The sequence below is a fragment of the Rhinolophus sinicus genome, chromosome 14 (assembly GCF_057876585.1).
Source record: "Rhinolophus sinicus isolate RSI-liver-muscle chromosome 14, RSI-T2T, whole genome shotgun sequence".
Lineage (NCBI taxonomy): Eukaryota > Metazoa > Chordata > Mammalia > Chiroptera > Rhinolophidae > Rhinolophus > Rhinolophus sinicus.
The window spans coordinates 10021057-10041645 of record NC_142514.1 but is presented as its reverse complement, the minus strand read 5'-3'; the positions used below and the strand labels follow the sequence as shown (position 1 = coordinate 10041645).

Below are 20589 nucleotides of genomic sequence, written 5' to 3'. Positions count from 1 at the left end.
GTTTTAGAGAAAGCCTTCCCATGCATTTGAAGACCTATTGTGTCTCAGGACATGGTAGGGGAGCCCTCTGTATTATCAGCCACGTGATGGAACACAAATGAAGAGTGGTCCCCACACTGCGACTCCAGTGTTTCACGTTAAAGCCTAGACATGGATGGTATCCTGTCCTCAGACGCTTGACCCACCTTTGTTTACCCCCTTATTCACTGAGAGTCTGTCTGTCTGCCCTACTAGACATTAAGAGTTAGCTGACTAGGGACATGTGCCTCTTGGTAGCTGGTGCCCAGTATGCAGACATGTACCTCTTGGTAGCGGGCATGGAGTATACAATCAAACAGCATTTCATTAAATAAGCAATGCAAACAGGACAAATTCATGGATGCCTCTCCAGAGGCAATATGCGCCAAAGCTGGAAGCTCAAAAACATCTGGCTCCATAAGGAAATGCAGTGTGCTGGTAAGGCCCCGAGTTCCGGAGGGTCACGTGTGGGAGGAGCAGCCCACGATCCCAGACACAGCCCACCTGAGGAACCCCGGGCTGCACAGACCCCATGGCCGTCCCAGGCCCGCCTTCCTCAGGATTTTCCTTGCCCTCCCGGACACAAGGAGCAAATGGGCCTCCTTTCTTTCTCTCCCCACATCCATCTCTTCTTGCAAAAGGAAAGAACAGAACAGGAAATGCCTTCGCCAGAGTGCTCCCTGGGTGGACGAGAGGAAACAGCGGGTACATCTTCACCCCTCCACCCGCCCAGCAGTTTCCGGGCAGGGCCCAGGGCCCAGGCCCTGCTGCTGCTAGCCTTACGTTGCAGAGGGAGTGTGTCCGGTGTCGAGGGGAGTTGATGTCGCTTGGTGTGGATGACCGGTCGCCTTCCGCAGCAGATGCGTCGGAGATGACAGAGGGCTGCCGGGAGTGACAGGGGCTCACCCTGACCGCTGGAAAGCAGGGACAGCTGGTAAGTGAGGGATGGCGAGAATGTCCTCGCCTCTACTGCCTTGCAGGCGATCCTACCCAATGCCCCCATTAGACAGATAGAACACTGAGACGTAGAGAAGACACGTGCCCAGCTCTCTGCCCCTCTATTCCACAGCCCCACATGTCACCAGAGGGCAGCTGCCAGGAAGAAGCTTCCAGAGCCTCCTGCTCCAATTAGGCTCCCTCCTAACCAGGGTGAAGGAGGAGGCAGGAGTTTCCAGGGACCTCCGTGACTGTCCTCACAATGCTCCCACCACCTGGACATGCCCTAAACCTGGTGCAATCCTAACTGCTGGTCAATACCAGCTTCCCAAGGCCCCCACACCTCACACCCAATCATCATCGGTGCCTCTAAACACAACCGCAAATCCGTCTACTTCTGTCCAAACCCACTGCCACCACCTGAACCCAAGCCACCACTGTCTCTTGCCTGGAAGACCATGGCAGCCTCCCAGGGGGCCTCCCTGCCTCTAACCCTCACAGTGAAGTGAGAGCCAGGCGTCTGGTCGCCTTCGGTAAAAACGCACATCCCTCCTCCTGGCCTCTGAAGCCCAGAAGGAATACAGCCCCGCCCATCCCACCAGCCTTGGCTTGTGCCACACCGGCCTCTGACAGTGCCCCACATGTGCCATCAGCCTTGTCCTGCTGCCCATGGCTCACTCTCATCATTCAGGTCTCAGCCTGTCCTGAGAGAGGCTTCCCCAAATGATCGGCTCTCCCCACTGTCTTTTTTTCCACCAAAGCACCTGTTTTCTATTGATTTCTCTCCCTGTGCTAATTACAATCTGTAATCATCCTGTGTGTCAGCTTAGTTACATGTGTGTTGTCTGTCTTCACACCTCCAACATCAGCGCCACCAGGACAGGCACCCTGGGTGTCTTATCCGTGTTGATCCCCATGGCACATAGTAGGTACTCAAGAGTTGTTGAATGAAAGGCTCGGCTTGGAAGCCACAGCCAGAAGCCTGCCCAAGTCCCCCAGAAAATTGCTCTCCTGTCTGTAGGCAGTGGCACTGGATGGAGGATGCACTTTGACAACACTGACTGAGGGCCTACTACGTGCATGCACCATGTGAACAATAGGACTGTATTCCTGAGAAAGACAGTCCTTGCCATCCAGGGCCATATGGGCTCAGTGGGGGAGGAGCTCTGGACTCAGAACTTGGGTTTGGGTTCCCAGCTAGATGATGGCAAGACTTTGGGGCTCCCAAGGCCAGCTGCCTGTACCCAACCTGTACCTATCACAGAAAGGTAGCCACCCACGGGAGGGACAGAGAACAGAGCTAGGTGGGCTGCAGATGTGCAACGGGGTTTGGGGCTTGTACCATGGCCAGTGGGTGCAGATGCTGCCCCGAGGCTGGGCCCTTCCTCCCCCCAGAGCCTGGAGCAAACACCTGTGACATTTATTTCTGGCCCTCCCACACATTCTGTGATTGCATGGAGCTGTCAATCAAGGAACTTGGCTGTCTCCCCTCCCAAAGGATGCCTGTGTGACCCAGGCTGGAGAATTAGTGTACCCACTCCCCAGACGTGGTGATTGGTCCAGGGGTGGGCATATGACTCTGGCTGGCCAACAGAGTCCTTTGGAATTTGCTATGGACACAGAGAAAGAGAGAGTTTCTCCTTCTCAAGACTTTTGAGCTGTAAGGGCCTAAAAAAAAAAAAAAGCCTGAAACTGCTAGGGACTGTTTTGCTGCCTTGTGGAAACAAATTAAAGATATTGCCAGTTGGAGGCAAGCTGAGCTGAAACACGAAGAGAGACAGACCTAGGAATTGTCTGAAACTCAGGATCCAGCTCTGCCTGAGGTCCATCTCTTAGACTTTTCGGTTCCACAAACCTATGATCTCTGCCCCACACCCCATTAAGCAGCTATAGTGCAATTAAAGGGGCTGCCTTCCCCACTGGGTCAGATGGCTTCCTAAGAGGCCCCCACAGCTGTGGCTGGGCAAGGCTGGGGCAGGACTCACCTTGCCGATCTGCGGGGTGGGGGGGGTGCGAGTGGTAGAGCGTCTGCTGGCTCTGCCGGATGGCTGCGGTCAGCGGGAGGTCCGCCTGTACCACCCACTCCTGGTTACCGTTGAGCACGGTCTCGCCGGGCATGGCGAGTGAATGCCGCTTGGGGACGTCCTTAGTCAGCGTAGCTAAGGACTGCTTGGCCTGGAGAGAGAGCCAGGAGACAGGAAGAGGATGACGTGATCAAGGGGGCCTCTTGGCCTGCTGCTCGGCCATCAGCCATCATCATGAGAAACCCCAAACTGACCTCTGTACCAGGGTGCCTCAGGCTCTGTGTCGTGTGCCAATCAGTAAGTCAAGCCATGCACTGCACTGCAAGCCTCACCTGAGGGCTCACTTTGGGGTTACTCTTTAGTACCCAACAACACAAAGCGAATCCAGCAACACAGAGAGAAAGGGGGGCCAAGCACATACTTAGCACCCATTTTTTCGGGTTCTCCAAGGACTAGCTGGGATTGTCCGGAGAGTGTAAAAAAATGGTGTTTTGGCTTCCGTCACCGTAATTCCTCCCAAATTCAACCTGCTATCTTCCTTTTTACAGGTTGCTATGCAGTGCAAGCTGGGGACAGGGCAAATCCTCAACCTGGCTCTTAGGATCACATGATGAGAATGAGTGGGACACGAGGAAGCCCAGAGACAAGTGTGGGGCTGAGTTAGGGCAGGTGGGACAGTGGCTGTCCCTTTATCTGGTGACTGAGATCTCTCTTAGCTTTGGATTATCTCCCTCCAGGATATATGTTTTATTAGAGGCCATTTCAAATTATTTTGGGGAGAAAAAGAGCACGTTACAAATGTATTAATGCATATTGTTGTTATCACACTCAATTTCTACTCCCCAGCTGGCTCCCCAGCCTCACGCCAAGGCAGAGGGGGGATATATGGAGGGGCCCAAGTGTCTCACACTGAGATCTCTGGTGAATTGGACGCTCCAGGGGGTCGCAATAGATGGCAGAGCCACTGTGAGTGCTGGCTTTGCCCCTAATATGGACACACAATATGAAAAACCTCATCTCATCTCGCCCAGCTCCAGAACTTTCCATACCTTGCCCAAGGCCCCAGGCTCTTCCTGACAGAGCGGTAGTTCTTGAGAGATTCTAGCTGAACAATGGACAGTCCTTGACTGAAAGCCTGACACACCCTCATCACACTGACTAGCTGTGTTATTTCAGATAAGTCACGGTGTTCTCTGAGCCTCAGTTTCCCTATCTGTACAATGAAAAGCCTGGACCAAACGATCTTTAGGGTTCTCTCCAGCTCAGATACCCCAAGGAGTCTGTAAAATCATTCCTCTGCTACCGCCGGCCCCCGGGAATATAAACCTATATGGGAGGCAGAGGGAGGTCAAGTTGAGGGTGCCAGCTCTACCCCCAAGCCAGTTAATAATCTGCCCACTCGCTGGCTTAGAAAACCTTCCTATGCCCAGTGCAACAGCCTTGGGTTTCAAGTAGGGAATGTGGAATTATCTATACATTCCACAGAGGCAAAAGCAGAAAGCTCAGAGGTCAAGTGGCTTCTCTAAGGGTGCACAGCAGGCATGACATCCAAGCTGGGCTCCAAGCCTCGGTGCCCCTTGTGGGTTAACGGTGCCCAAGCTCCTCTGGGACAAGAAAACAACCAGCATAAGAGATGCAGACGCCGAGTCCACAAGACGGAGAACGGGGTGTGTCTGGTCACCTGGCTTGGGACTGGGCTCATCCAGGGAAGTACTTGGTAAAAACCTGCAGAACGGATGGGAGCAGGCCTCTGCTGTGTCGGGGCCATCAGCCCGGGGAATCAGCTCTGTCAACTCACAATGAGAACAATGGGGCGATGATGCCGCTGCTGAAAGGAGGAGTGGGGCTGGGTGTGTCTGAGCGCTGCCATGTGCTTGCAGCAGCCCTGGGACCATGAAGACTCGCGTTTCCTGGGCCACCGACTCGGGACCATGTCTGTCTTGCCCTCCAGGTGCACGCACCTCCTGGCCCTCCATCCTGGCACTGCTCCTTTCGGGCAGCTGTCCCACTCCCTTGCTTCCTCATGCTCCATCCATCTTGGCATCATGTGGTAGCTAACTCTCTGCTCTGTCCTCTTGCAAACATTCCCAGCCACATACGTGGGGAGCACAGGAAAGTTCCCAGCTGCCCCTGAAACAAGCCGCCCTTTGCTGCAGCACAGGAAGAGGCCTGGACAGGGCGACTGTCCTGTCTCCGCCAGGCTTTCTTCTCCTAGGTGGAGCCTCACCTCTGTCGGGGCCTGGGAGTGGCACCTTCTAACTTGGCAGACAGCTTGACATCATTGCTACCTGATAACTGCGAGGTCCTCGGCGGTTAGTCCTACAGGATGGAGTGGTTTACCTGTGAGTTCTGAACCACAGGAAACTCTCCCAAACCGCCCACTCACAACTTTAAACCTCTGAGAGTTACAACGGAGACGTATACTGCAGACGAGGCATGTGAAGTCTTGATTTAAAACCCGCACTCACACTGGGTGCTGCACTGGGTCATCTCCCCATGGCAAGTCACACAGCGTTTCTGACTAATCTCTTCCACTAAATGCAATGTAATGCTGGGAGTGCCCCTTGAGCTCTGACATCTGACATCTGACATACGCTTCTCCTCTCTGCGCCTCCACACCCTTCGGAGCGCTCTGAACCCAGAGCGTCAAGCTTCTGGGAACTGATGAGTTGCTCAAATACCTCCATGTAACAAAAGTCAGACAGAACTAGGTTCATACTACTACTACGCTTTTGCTATTTAAATGCTGTGTGACCTTGAGGAAGTTACTCCACCACTCTGAGCTTCAGGGTCTTCATTGGTAAGATGGGGAGACTGAGGGATCATTTCTATGTAACTAGCACCCCCTGGAGTTGTGCAATGAGGTAGCCCAGCACAGCACTTCTGAGCCTGTGACTCTGACTGTGATTTCAGAGGTGGCCTCTGAAGTCAGACTACCTGGATTTGATTTCGGCTCTGCCACTTCCTGGCTGGGGGATCCTTAGAGGGGCCCCTCACCTATCTGTGCCTTCGTGTCCTCACCTGTCTGATGGGAATAACATGGTTGCTATGGAGAGCGCTTGCCCCGTGGTAAAAATACTCAATAAATGTAAGCGACTGTTATTATGAAACAGTTTCTACTTCCCAAGTAGAAGTCAGATGTGGAATAAGTCCCGTGAAGGCCCAGGAAACTGTCTGGCCAATTGTCATGTTCAACAAGTAGAAGTGAAGATGACTATTGGATTACTTATGTCCTCCTAAGATCGGGCGATAAGATCCAGGAGGCGGAAGGGGAGAGCCGTGCAGGGCTCTGCTCTCGCCCACCCTCTGGGTCAGGCTGAGGAAGGCCCCCGTCTCCCCCTCAACTGCCTGGTGGGTCTGCCGACCTACAGGTCAGGACACGCTTCTGTGTTAGACAGTGAGCCTGGCCCTGAGGGGTGCTGTGACTGCGTCTAACTGGAATCCTCCACTGGCTTTTCAAGGATTCCTGCCTGTCTAGGGAATGTCTCTCCTGGCCAAAGGCTGGGAGAATCTGGGCACTGGAACCTTCCAGAAACACACAAGGAGGGTCACGCTTCCGTGAACTCAAGCAGCACAGACTCTGCATTTGAACCAAACAGGTATCATGCTGGCTACACGTTGACTCAATTATCCCCTTCCAGTGCTTTGACAGATCTCAGGGTTGCTGGTGGCAGCGGGTCTGGCATGGAGGTGGCAGCACAATCTGATGAGGCAAATGGTGGCTGCACAGTCTCCAGCAACTGTAGGCTTTGGAGGTGGAGGGGACACATGACACTCGGGCAGGCCCTGAGATCACGTGAGGTGGACGGGGGCCTGAGATCAGGCCCAGTGCTGGGGGCTGGTTGTGGGCAAGGACCTACAATAGCAGTGGCCCAGGGCAGCGAGGTGATGCTTGTGGGGCTGGTTTCCTCAGAGAGAGGCCAGGAGTGGTGGCCACCCAGAGCATGACTGTCAGAAAAGGACTCGAGACTTGGGTTCCTTTTCTGTCCCCTGCTGCTCGATCCTGCCTCTCACTCATCCCTCTCTGTGCTTGACTCTCACTGGGGCCTGGGGGGGGGGGGCTGTCTTTTTACAGATGAGGAAACTGAGGCACAGGTAGGTTAAAAGTGACTTGTTCAAAGGACCCATAATAACCGACCAGTGGAATGGACACGAGACCCCATGTCCCTTCTTCCCAGTGGCCTGAGGACAGGATTGGCCTAAGTCTAGGACATCAGTAACCAACAGCTGACGTCACTGAGCATCCAGAGCACGCTCGCTCGGATTCACCATCACCTTGCCTCACCATCGCCCCCGGAGGGTCTTGCACTGATTGTGTACATGTGGGAACCGAGGCTCGGAAAGGTCAGGTCCCTTGTCAAAGATTACAAAGCCAGAAAGTGGCAGGACCCAAGCTGGGACTGTGCTGGAACTGAATGGCCAGCGCACAGACAGACACCGAGACGAGGGAATCCGCTCTTGATTCTTGAGCAACGCCCTACTTACAGGGAGGAGTGGTTTGCAACAGGGCGAACTCCTCCCAGAGGGCACTGGGAAATGTCTCGAGACTTTCTGGTTTTCAGGAAGGGCTACTGGCATCTGTGGGTGGAGGCCAGGGTTGCTGCTACACGTCCCACAGTGTACGGCACGGCCCTCGGACAGACTTATATGGCCCCAAATGCCAATAACGCCAAGGGTGACAGGCCCTGTTTCGAGAGTGCACACTAAATATAAGAACCATTTCCTGTTGTGGGTCCGCGTGAAGCAGGCCCCTGGGGGCAGCAGTAGCGTCTGGGGAAACCTGGGATGTCCCGCCCATTCTGTATGACTGTGGGAAAGGCCTGAGGGATGAGCGATGGCTCGTCAGGCAGGGGAGGTGCCCCCTCAGGCCAGCACCTGGACGTCCTGTCTAAGGCCTCAAAAGTGAAGTCACCACATCATGGAGCTCAGGGACCACCCAGTTCCCAGCTCTGCCACTCAACTCCCTGGGCAGCTGTGGGCGAGCGTCCCGAAGCCCTGATTCCTGTTTCTGCGTGTGTAAAACGGGCACAACAAGCATATACACCCTGCCGGAGGGACTGCTAATAGAAAGGGCTTCTTTTTAGGGGATGAACTTGTCTGGAACTAGATAGGGGTGACAGTGGCACAACTCTGTGAGGCTACTAAAAACCACTGAACTGTGCATCTTAAGAGCATTAATGCATGGTATGTGAATTATATCTCATACATATAAAACAACATATTAAAAACATATACATACACTGCACAGGGAGAGCCCATGGAACCAATGTGGCTACAAAGGTGAAATTGCTCCGAATGGTGATACGTGGTTTGGTCAGCAGTTCTCAGGAAATGTCCCCTCCCCATCAGGGACCACAGCGCAGGCCACTCAGTATGGAATCCTGGCTTCCCCACCTCTCTGACTTCCCTGGCTTCGACCCTCCACCTTCCCACTGTACCTGCGAGCTCCTAACTTCCTCCAATGCACGCCCGTGCACGTACACTAGCCAGAGCTGCTTTCTGTTGCTGCAACCCAAGGACGCGAGGCACACATGCCGGAAGGTGCCCACCCTTTGGTCTCGCCGGGGCCAGCAGTGAGTGGGGGGGGGCTGGACAACACCGCCTGGAGCAGGCAGCCCTGGAGGCCTCCAGGTGGTGAACCAGGTGGGGACCTCAGTCAGGTGGACACCCCAACAACACTGGGGCTGCCATGGCTCTTAGGAAAGCCCCCATCCTTTGCCTCTGAGCCCTTTTTTTGTTATAACAAATCCACCACCCTGAGCTGTAAACATTCACCCTAACTATTCACACATAGCAAAGGGGCCTGCCCAGAGGAGGAGGCAAGAACCTGTTTCGTTGGCCAGAACGGAAGCAGGTTGAGTAATCCAGAGGCGATCTGGCTCCCAATCCTGAAAGACCCTGGAGGCTTGAGGCCACTGCTCCAAGGCAAGGAAGACACCTCCTCAGGCCATCCACAGGGCACTGGGAAGACCTAGGAGAACGGGGGCCTTGCCTCATCCTGCACCCCTTCGCATGTCTGCAACTTGAAAGTGTCCTATCTGGGAGGCAGGTGGCAGCGGTTCTGCCAGCACCACTGATCCCACTGGTGGGAAGCCCCCCACCTCCATCCCAAGGGGGACCTGGCAGCTGTAGCTATTTCCAGTTCTTACCACTAGGGGTCAGCACTGGATTAGGAGATTCAGGAGGGACCCAGGAATCCCGACCTGCCCCTGGGGCAGGCAGGCAACAATCCTGAAGGACGTGAGCAGAAAATCTTCATCTTGTCCTACCATCACTCACCAGGTACAGGCACCATGCTAAGCACTTCCCTTGCATTATTTCATTGAAATCCTCACAAGAGTGCTATGGAGCCTTATTGGATACATGCAATTACCCTATTAAGCGTTGATGAAACTGAGGCCCAGAGAGGTAGACGGTCCTTCCCAAGGTCACACAGCTAGGAAGTGATGGGGTGGATTTGAGCCCAGAAACCATGACTGTGGCCACACTGTTAGCGGGCAGCAGCGCTCTGCAAAAGAACGCTGTGCTGTGGAGGCCTCCCCGCCCCTCAGCAGCTCCTTGCACACGCTCCTCCTAGCCGCTAACATCCAGGCCCTGGCAGTTTCAAAAGTCCTCTAAATCCTGAGCTCCCCAGAGTTTCCCAGCCGCCTCGTGGGGCAGGCTGGGTGGGATAAAGACCCTCATCCCCACCCCAGTACCAGATAAAGGGCACTGAAGCCCAGAGAAGTTCAGTGAGAGGCCCAAGCTCACACAGGAGCAGGCAGAACTGAACCCCAGGGCTCTGGACCTGGGTTTTTCTGCCAGGCCCAGACACACCACGCCTGGGCTCTGTCACCACACACAGTTTGTGCACCTCTGTGGCAAACACAGCACTTGGAAGTATTTTGAAGGTTTGTTTTGGATTAGATAAAAGTAACAGTTTTTTCCTTGACGACCCAAGTAAGACATTTTCACTATAGATGAAAATGGGGGGATGGGGAGGAAGGAAATAAAAGTCACTTATAATTCTAGTCCCTGGAGATAACCATTGTTTTTTTGGTATATTTTCTCCCAAATATTTTCCTAAACAAATACACATATTTTAAACAAAATTTTTTTTTTTTTTTTTTTTTTTTTTATAGTTTGCAAGCACATCCCTCCCAGTGGATGCCTGGGGTGGGCGAAGGCGGGGTGGGGAGGGGTCTCACCATGGCCAGCTCAGCCTCCAGCTCCTTCATCCGGTTGTCCTTGAGGTCCAGCTGGGAGCGCAGCGCCGTGGCATGGTCCGTAGCCTCCTTGGCTTGGCGTCGCAGCTCCCACTTCTCACGCTCCAGAAGGTCTTTCTCCTTCGCCAGAGCTTTGACGGCGTCCTCACTCTCCTGCAGGGGGAGAGCACCAGGGGTGTGAGCACCGGGGTACGGGGCCTCCTCTTGGCCCAGAGACACCAGAGGGCTCTAGACCCCCAGACCAGAGGAAGACGCCAGGAGGCCTTACGGCATGTGGCTTGCTCGGGCTCTGCAGTGAGAAAACCCTGGGTTGGAATCCCGGCTGTGCCACAAGCTGGCTGGGAGACTGCAACAGAGACAGACTGTTAGTAGATGCGCAGTGAATATTTTTCAATGGAATAAATGAGTCAATGCATGTAATGGGGAAGGTGTTTTACCTCAAGTCTCGGTTCCTCTGTGTTTAAAATGGGGAGTGCTCAGAACTACTTGTTTCAAAGAACTGTTACACAGATTGACTTCGTGCGAGGGAAATATTTAAACAGAGTCTGACAGAAGTTAGGGGTATTTGTGGGTTTGGGGCTTTGTTCTGTTGTTAGGTGACATGGATGTCATAGGAAAACAGGGACGGAGAAGGAGACACCTGCAGCCCAATCGCCTTGGTCCTGCCACCACCCACAAGGTCACAGCCGATGGCGAAACAGGCTGAACCCATCAGCTAGCTGTCGTGTCTGAATGCAGCACAGGCCCCTGCTCCTGGCCAGTCCTCCTTTATGAGCTGCTTTCTCTACGACGCTGAGGGAAGGGCCCAGGCTCCAGCTGCACTGGTCTGGAGCAAAGCCAGCAGGCAAAGCACAGACGGCTGCCTCAGGGCTTGACCTCTGTGGGGAAGAGCCAAGTTTCAGAACAGCAGGCGTCCTTCCCAAGGGAAAGGTCCCAGCAGGGGGCCCTGTCCACCCACCCAGCCACGGTCTTCCCATTCACCAAATCAAGGGCCAAACTCTAAGTCTCTGTGCAGGAGAGAGGTGGCCACCCTGCGTCATCTAACAACCCCGTTGCCGAAAGCCTGACTTCCAGATGGCCAGGGACTAGGAGGCTGAAGAAGACACTGGTCCCTTTCTCTGTGGCTGTCCCAGAGCTGTAGCTCTGGCTTAGGTTCCAGGGAGTGAGTCGGGGTCAAATCCTGGCTTTGCAAGGACGAGCTGCAATGACGATCATGCCTCAGTTTCCTCATCTGTAACATGTGGATAATAGCACATATATGTTAGGGTGTTATTGTGAGGACTGAGAGAGATAATCCATGTCAAGAGCTCATCATGGTGTTGGGTACACAGCAGGCGCTCACTCACTTCACTTGGGTCCCTTCTCAAATGTCTTTTCCCAGCGGCCTTCTCCCAGCGGCCACCTCCCCATCTAAGACAGAGGCCCTGGGGTCTCTCCAACCCATTTTTTGTATTGGTACCTGATATTGGTCATTCAACCAATATTCATGGATACCATTAGCAGGCACACACCGGACAAAAATCCCTGTGCCCACGGGGCTTACACTGAAACGCCCTTCTGCACGCTCCATGACAGCAGGGATGTGCCATGTCCATCCATCTGCACACACCCAGGCCCCAGAACAGCAGCCTGGCCAATCGCAGCTAACATGTTCTGCTGGATAAATGAACGTGTATGTCGTAGCTGCCATGATGCACAGCAAAGTCCGTCATATGGCAGCTTTGGCCACTTGGCTAAGGGGAGGACACGCTTTCTGTGTCACCTGCCCCTGGCTTCTCAGTGTAGTCTAGAGGAGGTGGTGTGGGGGACAGTTCCTTCCAGGACGTGCAGCTGGCACCCGCACTCCAAGGTCAGGATGCCTGGGCGTGAGTCTCAGGTCAGTCCACTGCAAGCTGCAGGACACTGGCCACGTTCTTTAACTCCCCCAAACCTCGACCCCTCCATTTGTGAGACCCCCAAGGTGATGGTCAGGAAGAAATGACAATGCAAGATACAAAGTGACGGATGGTGCTGTTACAAAGTCACAGGGCCGAGTTGTGCTCTCGGGCGCTGAAAGCAGGCCTCAGTGCAGGGAGCCATTCTACCTCTGGTTACTTCTCCTCTCTCTGTGAGGCCGGGTTCAGGGGGATCAGGGCGACCACAGGTGACAGGTACGGGCCCTGGTTCACACCATGGAGCGGCTCAGCTCTTTCCAGCAGCCACCTGGATGGGGCGCGCCTCCCCCAGGCTGAGCCATGACCTGGGCATGTCCCCTGCATCTAGCAGCAAGCCTAGCTCGCGGAAGGGCCCAGGAAGTGACGTGTGTGGAACTGAACCACGAGATAAGGCCCATTCCTTAGAACTTGCTGGTGTACAAGAGGCTGCTTACAAAACGTCCCTGACTTAGGAGCAAGGTGCCCCCTAAAACCCTCAGGATCGTTTTTGTCGCTATGTCACTTTGCAGTCACTGGATGCTCCCCTGGTCATGAGCAGACTGAAGGTTCTAGGCTGGGGGTAAGGTCAGAGGCGCTTTCAGCCTTAGTGAAGGCTCTGACACTGTTTCCTGGGACCACACGCCCTGGCAGTAGGACGGTAGGCTCTGCAGAACAGTCATGAATGTTCTGTACACAGTTCAAATGGTGCTGAGGGTTTTAGGTACATTATGACATGGAAACCTCAAAACCACCTGTGAGGCAGGATAACGCCCCCCACAGCCACACAGTGTGCTGGAGGTCTCGGTCCTTGTGGGCAACAGCAGCAGGAAAGGAACCAAAAGGAGACTCGCCTAGGGGGTTGGAACCTGCTGGCAGACAGAAGTGGCTGCCATCATGAGGGTAGGATTTAGCCTGACTGTGTGGGGGCCTTGGATGCCAAGCTGGGAGCTGAGGCCCCTCTGCTCTACCAGCACATAGGGCTCACCTGGACAGAAGTGAGGGGGTGCAGTGAGGAGGGGGCTGCAGAGAGACACGGGCCTGGCAGGATGAAGATGGCCTGTTGTGACAGTGGCCTCACGTCTCAATATAGCCCTGTGTCCAGCCCTTAGCCCCTAGCCTAGCCCTCTGGCTTAGCGTGAGAACTTCAGCAGCTGAGTTTACGGAAAGTCCCCAAATCTCCCTCTAAACTGCACCCTTGCGACAGGGGACGTGCATGTAGCACAGCTTTCTGGGATGTTGCAATTCTGGGAACTTTCCGAGCAGCCCCCACCCCTCATTTCTCAGAAGCCTGTGCTGAACCCCCTTCCTACCTCATAGCCTATAACTCAGAGAACTGGGGTCCTGCTATCTGCTTCAGGTGAGGCCTGTACCTGAGGGTTCCATATATCCTGTTCATGGGGACATTATCTTGCACATAAAATGAAGGCTTCTTTCTCTTTTTTTTTTTTTTTTTTTAAAATCTAGTTGTAAGATCTTGGAAGAGGCAAACTAAAACCAGGACTTGTGGCTTTAGCTTCTCTAAACTAGTTCTAAATATGTGGCCTTGGGTCAGTCACTGCACCCTTCAGAGCCTCAGTCCTCCCATCTGTAAAATGGGGTTGGACCCAACAATGATTAAAGATTTTTACATCATTGCTATTCCACTGATATGCTGGAAGTAAGTACAGGAGTGAATCTCTTCACATAATAAGAAGGTTCAACATAGTAATTTAAAACAAATGAGTCTTTTCCAAATTCCATTTTTCTGAATGAATTTGAAGGGTATTGTGAAGCCATTCCATGAGTAACACTTGACGTTCTGCTGTGGCCACTGACGGCTGCCGCAGCCACAAGGTTTCTGATTAGTCAGCAGCTCCATCCTCATCCCCCACTGCTGGCTGGACTTGGGGGATGCCTCCAGTTACCTGTGACTTATAAATAAATGGCATGGTGCCGGGAAGGGGGCTCTACGTGGTAATTTTATTTCCAAGTAAGAGCACGATTATAAAAACAATTCAATGCCCCATCAAAAGATACATAGAAGTATTTTCTATTAAACCCCAAGTTGGTCACAGTGCCACTGAAATGCCCAGCACACCACCCCGGTTCACAGGGACACCATGCCCTCTTCTCTGTGGTCTGCTTGGGTTGCCCTCTAAGCAGCAAAATGCAGAAGTAACTCATTTGCTCATGTAAACACGTTACTAAGCAGTGCGTGGGAGGCCAGTACAAGAGAGTGGTCAAGCGAGTGGGCTCTGGAGCAGGGCCTGTTGGGTTTGCATCCTGAGCCCCTTTCATAACTCTGTGACCCTGTGCCAGGGACTTTAACTAGGCCTCAGTTTTGGCCTCTGTAAAATGGGGATCATAGGGACAATCATGCCTCACAGGCCCCTCCAGCTGGGGAAGGAGAGAGCAGAGGTGGACTGAGAGAAACAGGTAGTGCTATATAGTCATGCGTCACTTAACGATGGGTACGTTCTGAGAACTGCATTCTTAGGCGATTTTGTCGTTGTGTAAGCATCGCAGAGCGCACTTACACAACCTAGATGGTCCAACCCACTGCCCACCTGCTGGATGGTCCAGCCCACTGCACACCTAGGCTGTGTGGTCCAGCCTACTGCTCCTGGGCTGCAAACCTGTACAGCGTGTCACTATACTGAATACTGTAGGCGACTGTAACACAGTGGTAAGTATTTGTGTATCTAAACATGTCTAAGTTACTGAAAAGGTACAGTACAAAAGACAGAAAATAGTTCACCTGTGTAAGGCACTCAGGATGAACGGAGCCTGCAGGACTAGAAGTGCTCTGGGGGGGGTCAGTGAGTAAGTGGGGAGTGACCGTGACGGTCGCGGACTTCACTGTACACCACGGAAGGCTTTATAAACTCTGCACACTTAGGCTACATTAGATTTATAAAAAAAAAAAATGTTTTCCTTCTCCGGTGATAAATTAACCTTCACTTACAGTAACTTTTTAACTTTACTGTATAAACTTTTCATTTTTTTAAAAAAACTGTTGGCTCTTTTGTAATAACAGCTTAAAACATGAACACACTGTACAGCTGTACAAAGATATTTTTCTTTAGATCCTTATTCTATAAGCTTTTATGTATTTTTTAATTTTAATTTTTTTTTTCTTTACTTTTTTTACTTTTTAACTTTTTTGCTAAAAACGACAACACAAACACACAGGTTAGCTGAGGCCTCCACAGGGTCAGGGTCATCAATATCACTGTCCTGTCCCACTGGAAGGTCTTCAGGGACAATAACACGCACGGAACTGTCATTCCATATCATGACAGTGCCTTCTGGAATACTTCCTGAAAGACCTGCCTGAGCCTCTTCTTGAGGAGGTGTCACTGTTTTTCAGAAATACGTCCTTGGCGGTTTGCTTGGTTTCTTTGCTTTTTTCATCACAGATTTGCTGGTAAGCAGATAATGTGCCATGGACATTCCTCTATTAATGAAAGAAAACCTTTTGGTGTTGGGTCCATGGTTTCACTCTTTTTAAGGAGCTTGTTGAGGTCTGCAGAAGCTTCTGCCAAACTTGTCACGGTGAATTTTCTTGGGGGTTCTTCTTTTTCTTCTCCTGCAGTTTCCTGGTCTCTTGCCTCTTCTTCAGCTACTTAGTCCAGTTCCAACACCTCCTCACAAGTCCATTCCTCAGGAACCCCAATTTAGGAGCTTCCCAATGTCATTCCCATGCATTCCCTGGTTCAAGTTGTTTGCCATCTAAGCCATGGTCCTGATGACTTCTGCAATGTCCTCACCCTTGGCAAATCCTCTGAAGTCATGGGCCACGTCACTAGGCAACAGGGATTTTCCAGCTTATAATCCTATGCGTGGGACCACCGTCAAATATGCGGTCCGTCGTCTGAAATGTTACGTGGCACACGACTGTAGTCTGAATGTTTGTGTCCAGCTAAAATTCACGTGTTGAAATCTTACTGCCCAAAGTGATGGTATTTGGAGGTGGGACCTCTGGGAGGTGATTAGGTCACGTGGGTGGAGCCCTCCTGATGGGATTAGTGCCTTTATGTAAAAGAGACCCAGAGAGCTCCCTCACCCCTTCCACCAGGTGAGGACCCAGTGAGAAGTCTGAGACATGGAAGAGGACCAAGAAAATAGGGTTTTCTTTCCTCCTCTCTGCTTCCACATATTTTCTACTTTTGACCACACCCCATCTGCAAGTGACAGGCCAGGGAGGCTGACTCCAAGGGGCCCCAGGTCCCCTACTGTGAAGGATGCAGGCAGCAGAAGCCAGGGCCCTGCTGCTCGGGCCGACACTCAGGGCAGCGGAAAGCTCCACACCACAGTCAGAGGGTGTGGGTGGCCTCGGGAGCGCTCCTGGGGTTCATGGAGAGAAAGAGATCTTGGGAGGTGGAAGGGAGGGTCATTGGTGAAGACCAAAGTGGGATGTGGGGACGAAGTTTTTAAATCCAAATCCTGTCTCTGACTCGGGCTTCTCAATTCACAGGCAACACACACAAAGGCACTCATGTAACTGGCCTGCCACCACTTCCTGTTCAAAGAACTTACCAACCTTCCATGGCCAACAAAGCTGAATGAACCAAACCCCGTGCTTCCATGTTCTCCCCAGTGTACATGCCAACCTTGGTCAACAGTGCTTGTCATATGGTGTCATGTACTTGAAGAGCAGATTCCCCCAGTTTTTCGGCCCTGCACACCAGGTTATAACTCTCTCCCTGTAGATTCAGTGGCTCACTAAGGCCTGCTTGGCTGGGGGAACTGACTCTTTTTTTCTTTAAGTTTTGGTGCCCACTTTGGCATGTCCACAGCACATACACCAGACACAGGTATTTGCTGAACCAAATTCCTCAGTCAGCTGACCATAAACTCCTACTCATCCTACAGAGCCCAATGCATATGTCACCTCCCCTGGGAAGCCTTCCAAGATCCTCTCCCTGCAAGCAGAATTTCCTGCTTTCCCCCCAGTGCTCCCTAGCTCTCTCTTCACGTTTATGATGGCATTGTTAATAAGATGCACAGCTAACACTTACTGAGCGCTTACTATGCACTAGGCGCCATGCTCAGTGCTCTGCAGTCATCAGCTCACATCATCCTCATCACAGCTCTGCAAGGTCTGCACCACAATCACCGTTTAGCCGATGAGGAACCTGAGGCTCTGAGAAGCTGAGATGTCCAAGGACGGACACACACACGCACACACACACACACACACACACACACACGGGAGGGCAGGATCTGAACCCAAGCCAGCCAGAATCCAGAGTCCAACTGTCACGGATTGGGCTATCCTGTCCAGGCCCCTTTGCCCAGGAGCCATGGAGCCCCCGGTGGGTGAAACACATCGGAGGCCCCACCGCCGAAATGAGCACAAGGTGACAAGAGCAGTGAGTCTGTGTTCTGGGACTCGAGAGGCCAGACCCTGTGTGGGGAGGGGGGCGGGAAGAGAGCTGATGTCTGTGCAGGGGAGGGGAGGGGAGGGGACGGGAGGGCGTGGGCCCCGACCTTGCGGTGCTGCTCGTAGTTGCGGATGAAGTCACGGAGCTGCTCCTCGCGGCTCTCCAGCGTGGCGTACAGCTGCTGCATCTGGCTCACCAGGTCCGTCTTCTCACCCTTCAGGCGCTTTCGGTCGGCTTTCATGGCTGGGGGACAGAAGAGCAAGTCAGTTCCTGCGATTTCAGCTGCCTGGCTCAGCCCCTATTTCTATCCCCTTTTTAACAGATGAGGAAATAGGTTCAGAAAGATGACATTTGCCTCCCAAGCTCCCATGTCACTCAGTGGCATTCCCAGGCTTCACAACCAGGCCCACCTGTCTCTAGAGTTCCTATTCTCACATCTCAGATTTAACTGATCCAACCAGGGGAACAAGTCCTTGGTTAAATGTCTATCCGTGCCCTGAACTGGCCAGGTTCCCAGGGTGAAGGAGCTGGAGGCCTGGTGAGCCTGTGACCCCCATGGCTCAGGAAGCTGATTTCCTGCTGAAATGACCCCCCCAGGGCTCACCGGAGCCCACCAGAACCACCCAGCACAGCCTAACAGTTCATCATCTGCCCCATTTCCTCCACAGGGAAAAGTATTTGATTAAAAACATGCAGCATGATACCAAAAGCATAAGCAACAGAAGGAAAAAAAATGATAAATTGAACAGTACAATGAAAAACTTTTGTGCTTCAAAAGATACCATTAAGAAAGTAAAAAGATGGGGCGGCCGGATGGCTCAGTTGGTTAAGAGTGTGAACTCTCAACAACAAGGCTGCCGGTTCAATTCCCGCATGGGATGGTGGGCTGCACCCCCTGCAACTAAGATTGAAAACGGCGACAGACCTGGAGCTGAGCTGCGCCCTCCACAACTAGATTGAAGGACAATGACTTGGAGCTGATGGGCCCTGGAGAAACACACTGTTCCCCAATATTCCCCATTTAAAAAAAAAAAAAAAGTAAAAAGACAAACTAGGGAATGAGAGAAAATATTTGCAAATCAGGTATTTGATAAAGGACTTTTATCTAGACTATATAAAGAACTCTTACAGCTCAATAATAACCCAATTTAAAAAATGGGCAAAGAATCTGGATAGACACTTCTCCAAGAAAAGTCCAGTAAGTACATGAAAAGATGCTTCATAAAACAAGTTAGCAGGGAAATGCAAATCAAAACCGCAGTGAGATATTACTTCTCACTCACGACAATGGCTAAAATAGACAACATGACAATAACAAGTGTTGGAATGGATGTGGCAACATCGGAACCTTTATACAGTTCTGGTGGGAATGGAAAATGGTGCAGCTGCTGTGGAAAGCAGCCTGACAGTTCCTGTTCCTCAAGTGATTAAACACGGTTACCCTGTTTATGGTTCAGCAATTCCACTCCTAGGCACGTACCCAAATATAAACGTATGTCTACACAAAAACTTACAGACAAATGTTTATAGCAGCGTGAAACACAGTAGCCAAAAAGGTGAAACAACTACGTGCACACCAACTGAGGAATAAATTTAAAAAAATGTAGGATAGCCACGTAACGGAATATTATTTGATAATAAAAAGAAGTGATTCATGCTACAATATGGATGAACCTTGAGGCTATTATGCTAAGAGAAAGAAGACAGTCACAAAAGGCCACATATTGTGTGACTCCATTTCTATGATATATCCAGACTAGGGAAATCTATGGAGATGGGAAGTAGATCAGTGGTTGCTTAGGGCTGGGGGGTGGCAGGAGGGGTGGGGACTGGGGATATGGAGGTCGCAGCTAAAGGGCATATGGGGTTTCTTTTCAAGAAGTGATGAAAATGTTCTAATATTGACTGTGGTGATGGATGTACAACTCTGTGAACATAATAAAAACCATGGAAATATACAAAGTGAATGGGTGAACTGTATGGTATGTGAATTATACCTCAATCAAGCCGTTAAACACACACACACACACACACACACACACACACACACACACACGGTGCCACATGCTCTAAGCAGCCTCCTGGCAAGGCAGTGTGACTTTTGTTCCCTCCTGACTCTTCTCAGAGCTCTGGCTCTTTAGCGATCGGAGTGAGCTGGGTAAGCCTGGGTGTGTGCAGGGCAGGCTCCAGCAGCAGGGTGGGATTCATGGCTTTTCCAGAGCCCCCAGAACTCCATCCCCTCCTCAGAGAGAACACTGAAGAGAGGTTATGGAGGTGGAGGGGAGGGGGGCACAGCAACTCTCTTGGTTCTAGAAGCTTCCAGCCTGAGAAGGCACAGAGTGGGTAAGTCATTTGCTCAAAGTCACACAGCCACATCTGGCCCCAAAGCCCACACACTTGACCCTACATTGTGCAGTCTCTACAGTGAAGACCTCCAAAACTGGAGGGTCCCAGAGGGCAGTGACATGGGACAGGCAGTGGCTGTGCCACCCTAACTTGTCCTGGATGTTCAACTTCAATATGAAAAAGTATGGCGTAAGAACCAAGGACCCCGGGCTCCTGGCCCAGTGCCCAACATAAGCTGACATCTTTCTGGCCCTGTAGGATGTGCGTAGAGCGGGGCTCATTCACCCTCCCTCCTGCCCCGGGTAGAACAGGGTGGAGGCACGTCAGTTGGGGCTATGTCGTTACGTGCAAGGAGCCATGGGGAGACCCATGCAGTAGGGTCCCTGGGTCTTGGGCGGCTCTTTAAACTCCAGCTTTGAGCTTCCTGGCTCCCACAGCTGGACTTGTCCTCTTTATGGCCAGCTTGGAGCAGCAGCAACTTAGGTCACCGTGCTGGAATTCCAGGCCTGCTGGGCTGGAACCTTAAAGGGCCAGGACAGCAGAGCCCAGGGAGAAAGGACTCATTTGCTTCTCTCTCCTGTCAGGCCCCGCCAGGCTCCAAGGTGGGGGTGGGAGGGGAACAGGGGCAGAGCTGGGCTACTTTTGTGCCCTGCACCCTAACGTCATGTGGCCATGGTACCAGTGAACGTCATTTTACGAAAACCCAACATCTAAAGATGTAACCTGGTTAGAAGGAATCTTACAGAATAGCTGGGGCCCAGCTGTCGCTGAGGAATCAGAA

The 20589-nt window shown here is 52.2% G+C and overlaps 1 protein-coding gene across 8 annotated transcripts in view; it reads right to left on the bottom strand.

The window, feature by feature from the left end:
• Positions 1-20589, bottom strand: part of KAZN (kazrin, periplakin interacting protein) — a 1016124-nt gene that overhangs the window by 53511 nt on the left and 942024 nt on the right. For 7 of the 8 annotated variants that reach the window (XM_088790131.1, XM_088790132.1, XM_088790130.1 and 4 more), the window contains 4 exons: positions 17569-17705; positions 10166-10336; positions 2940-3129; positions 802-932 (listed from right to left, as the gene is read on the bottom strand). In XM_088790131.1, coding sequence (XP_088646257.1) covers positions 802-932; positions 2940-3129; positions 10166-10336; positions 17569-17705 — 629 coding nt within the window. The remainder of the gene's footprint in view (positions 1-801; positions 933-2939; positions 3130-10165; positions 10337-17568; positions 17706-20589) is intronic. The other variant, XM_088790136.1, reaches the window with a different exon arrangement.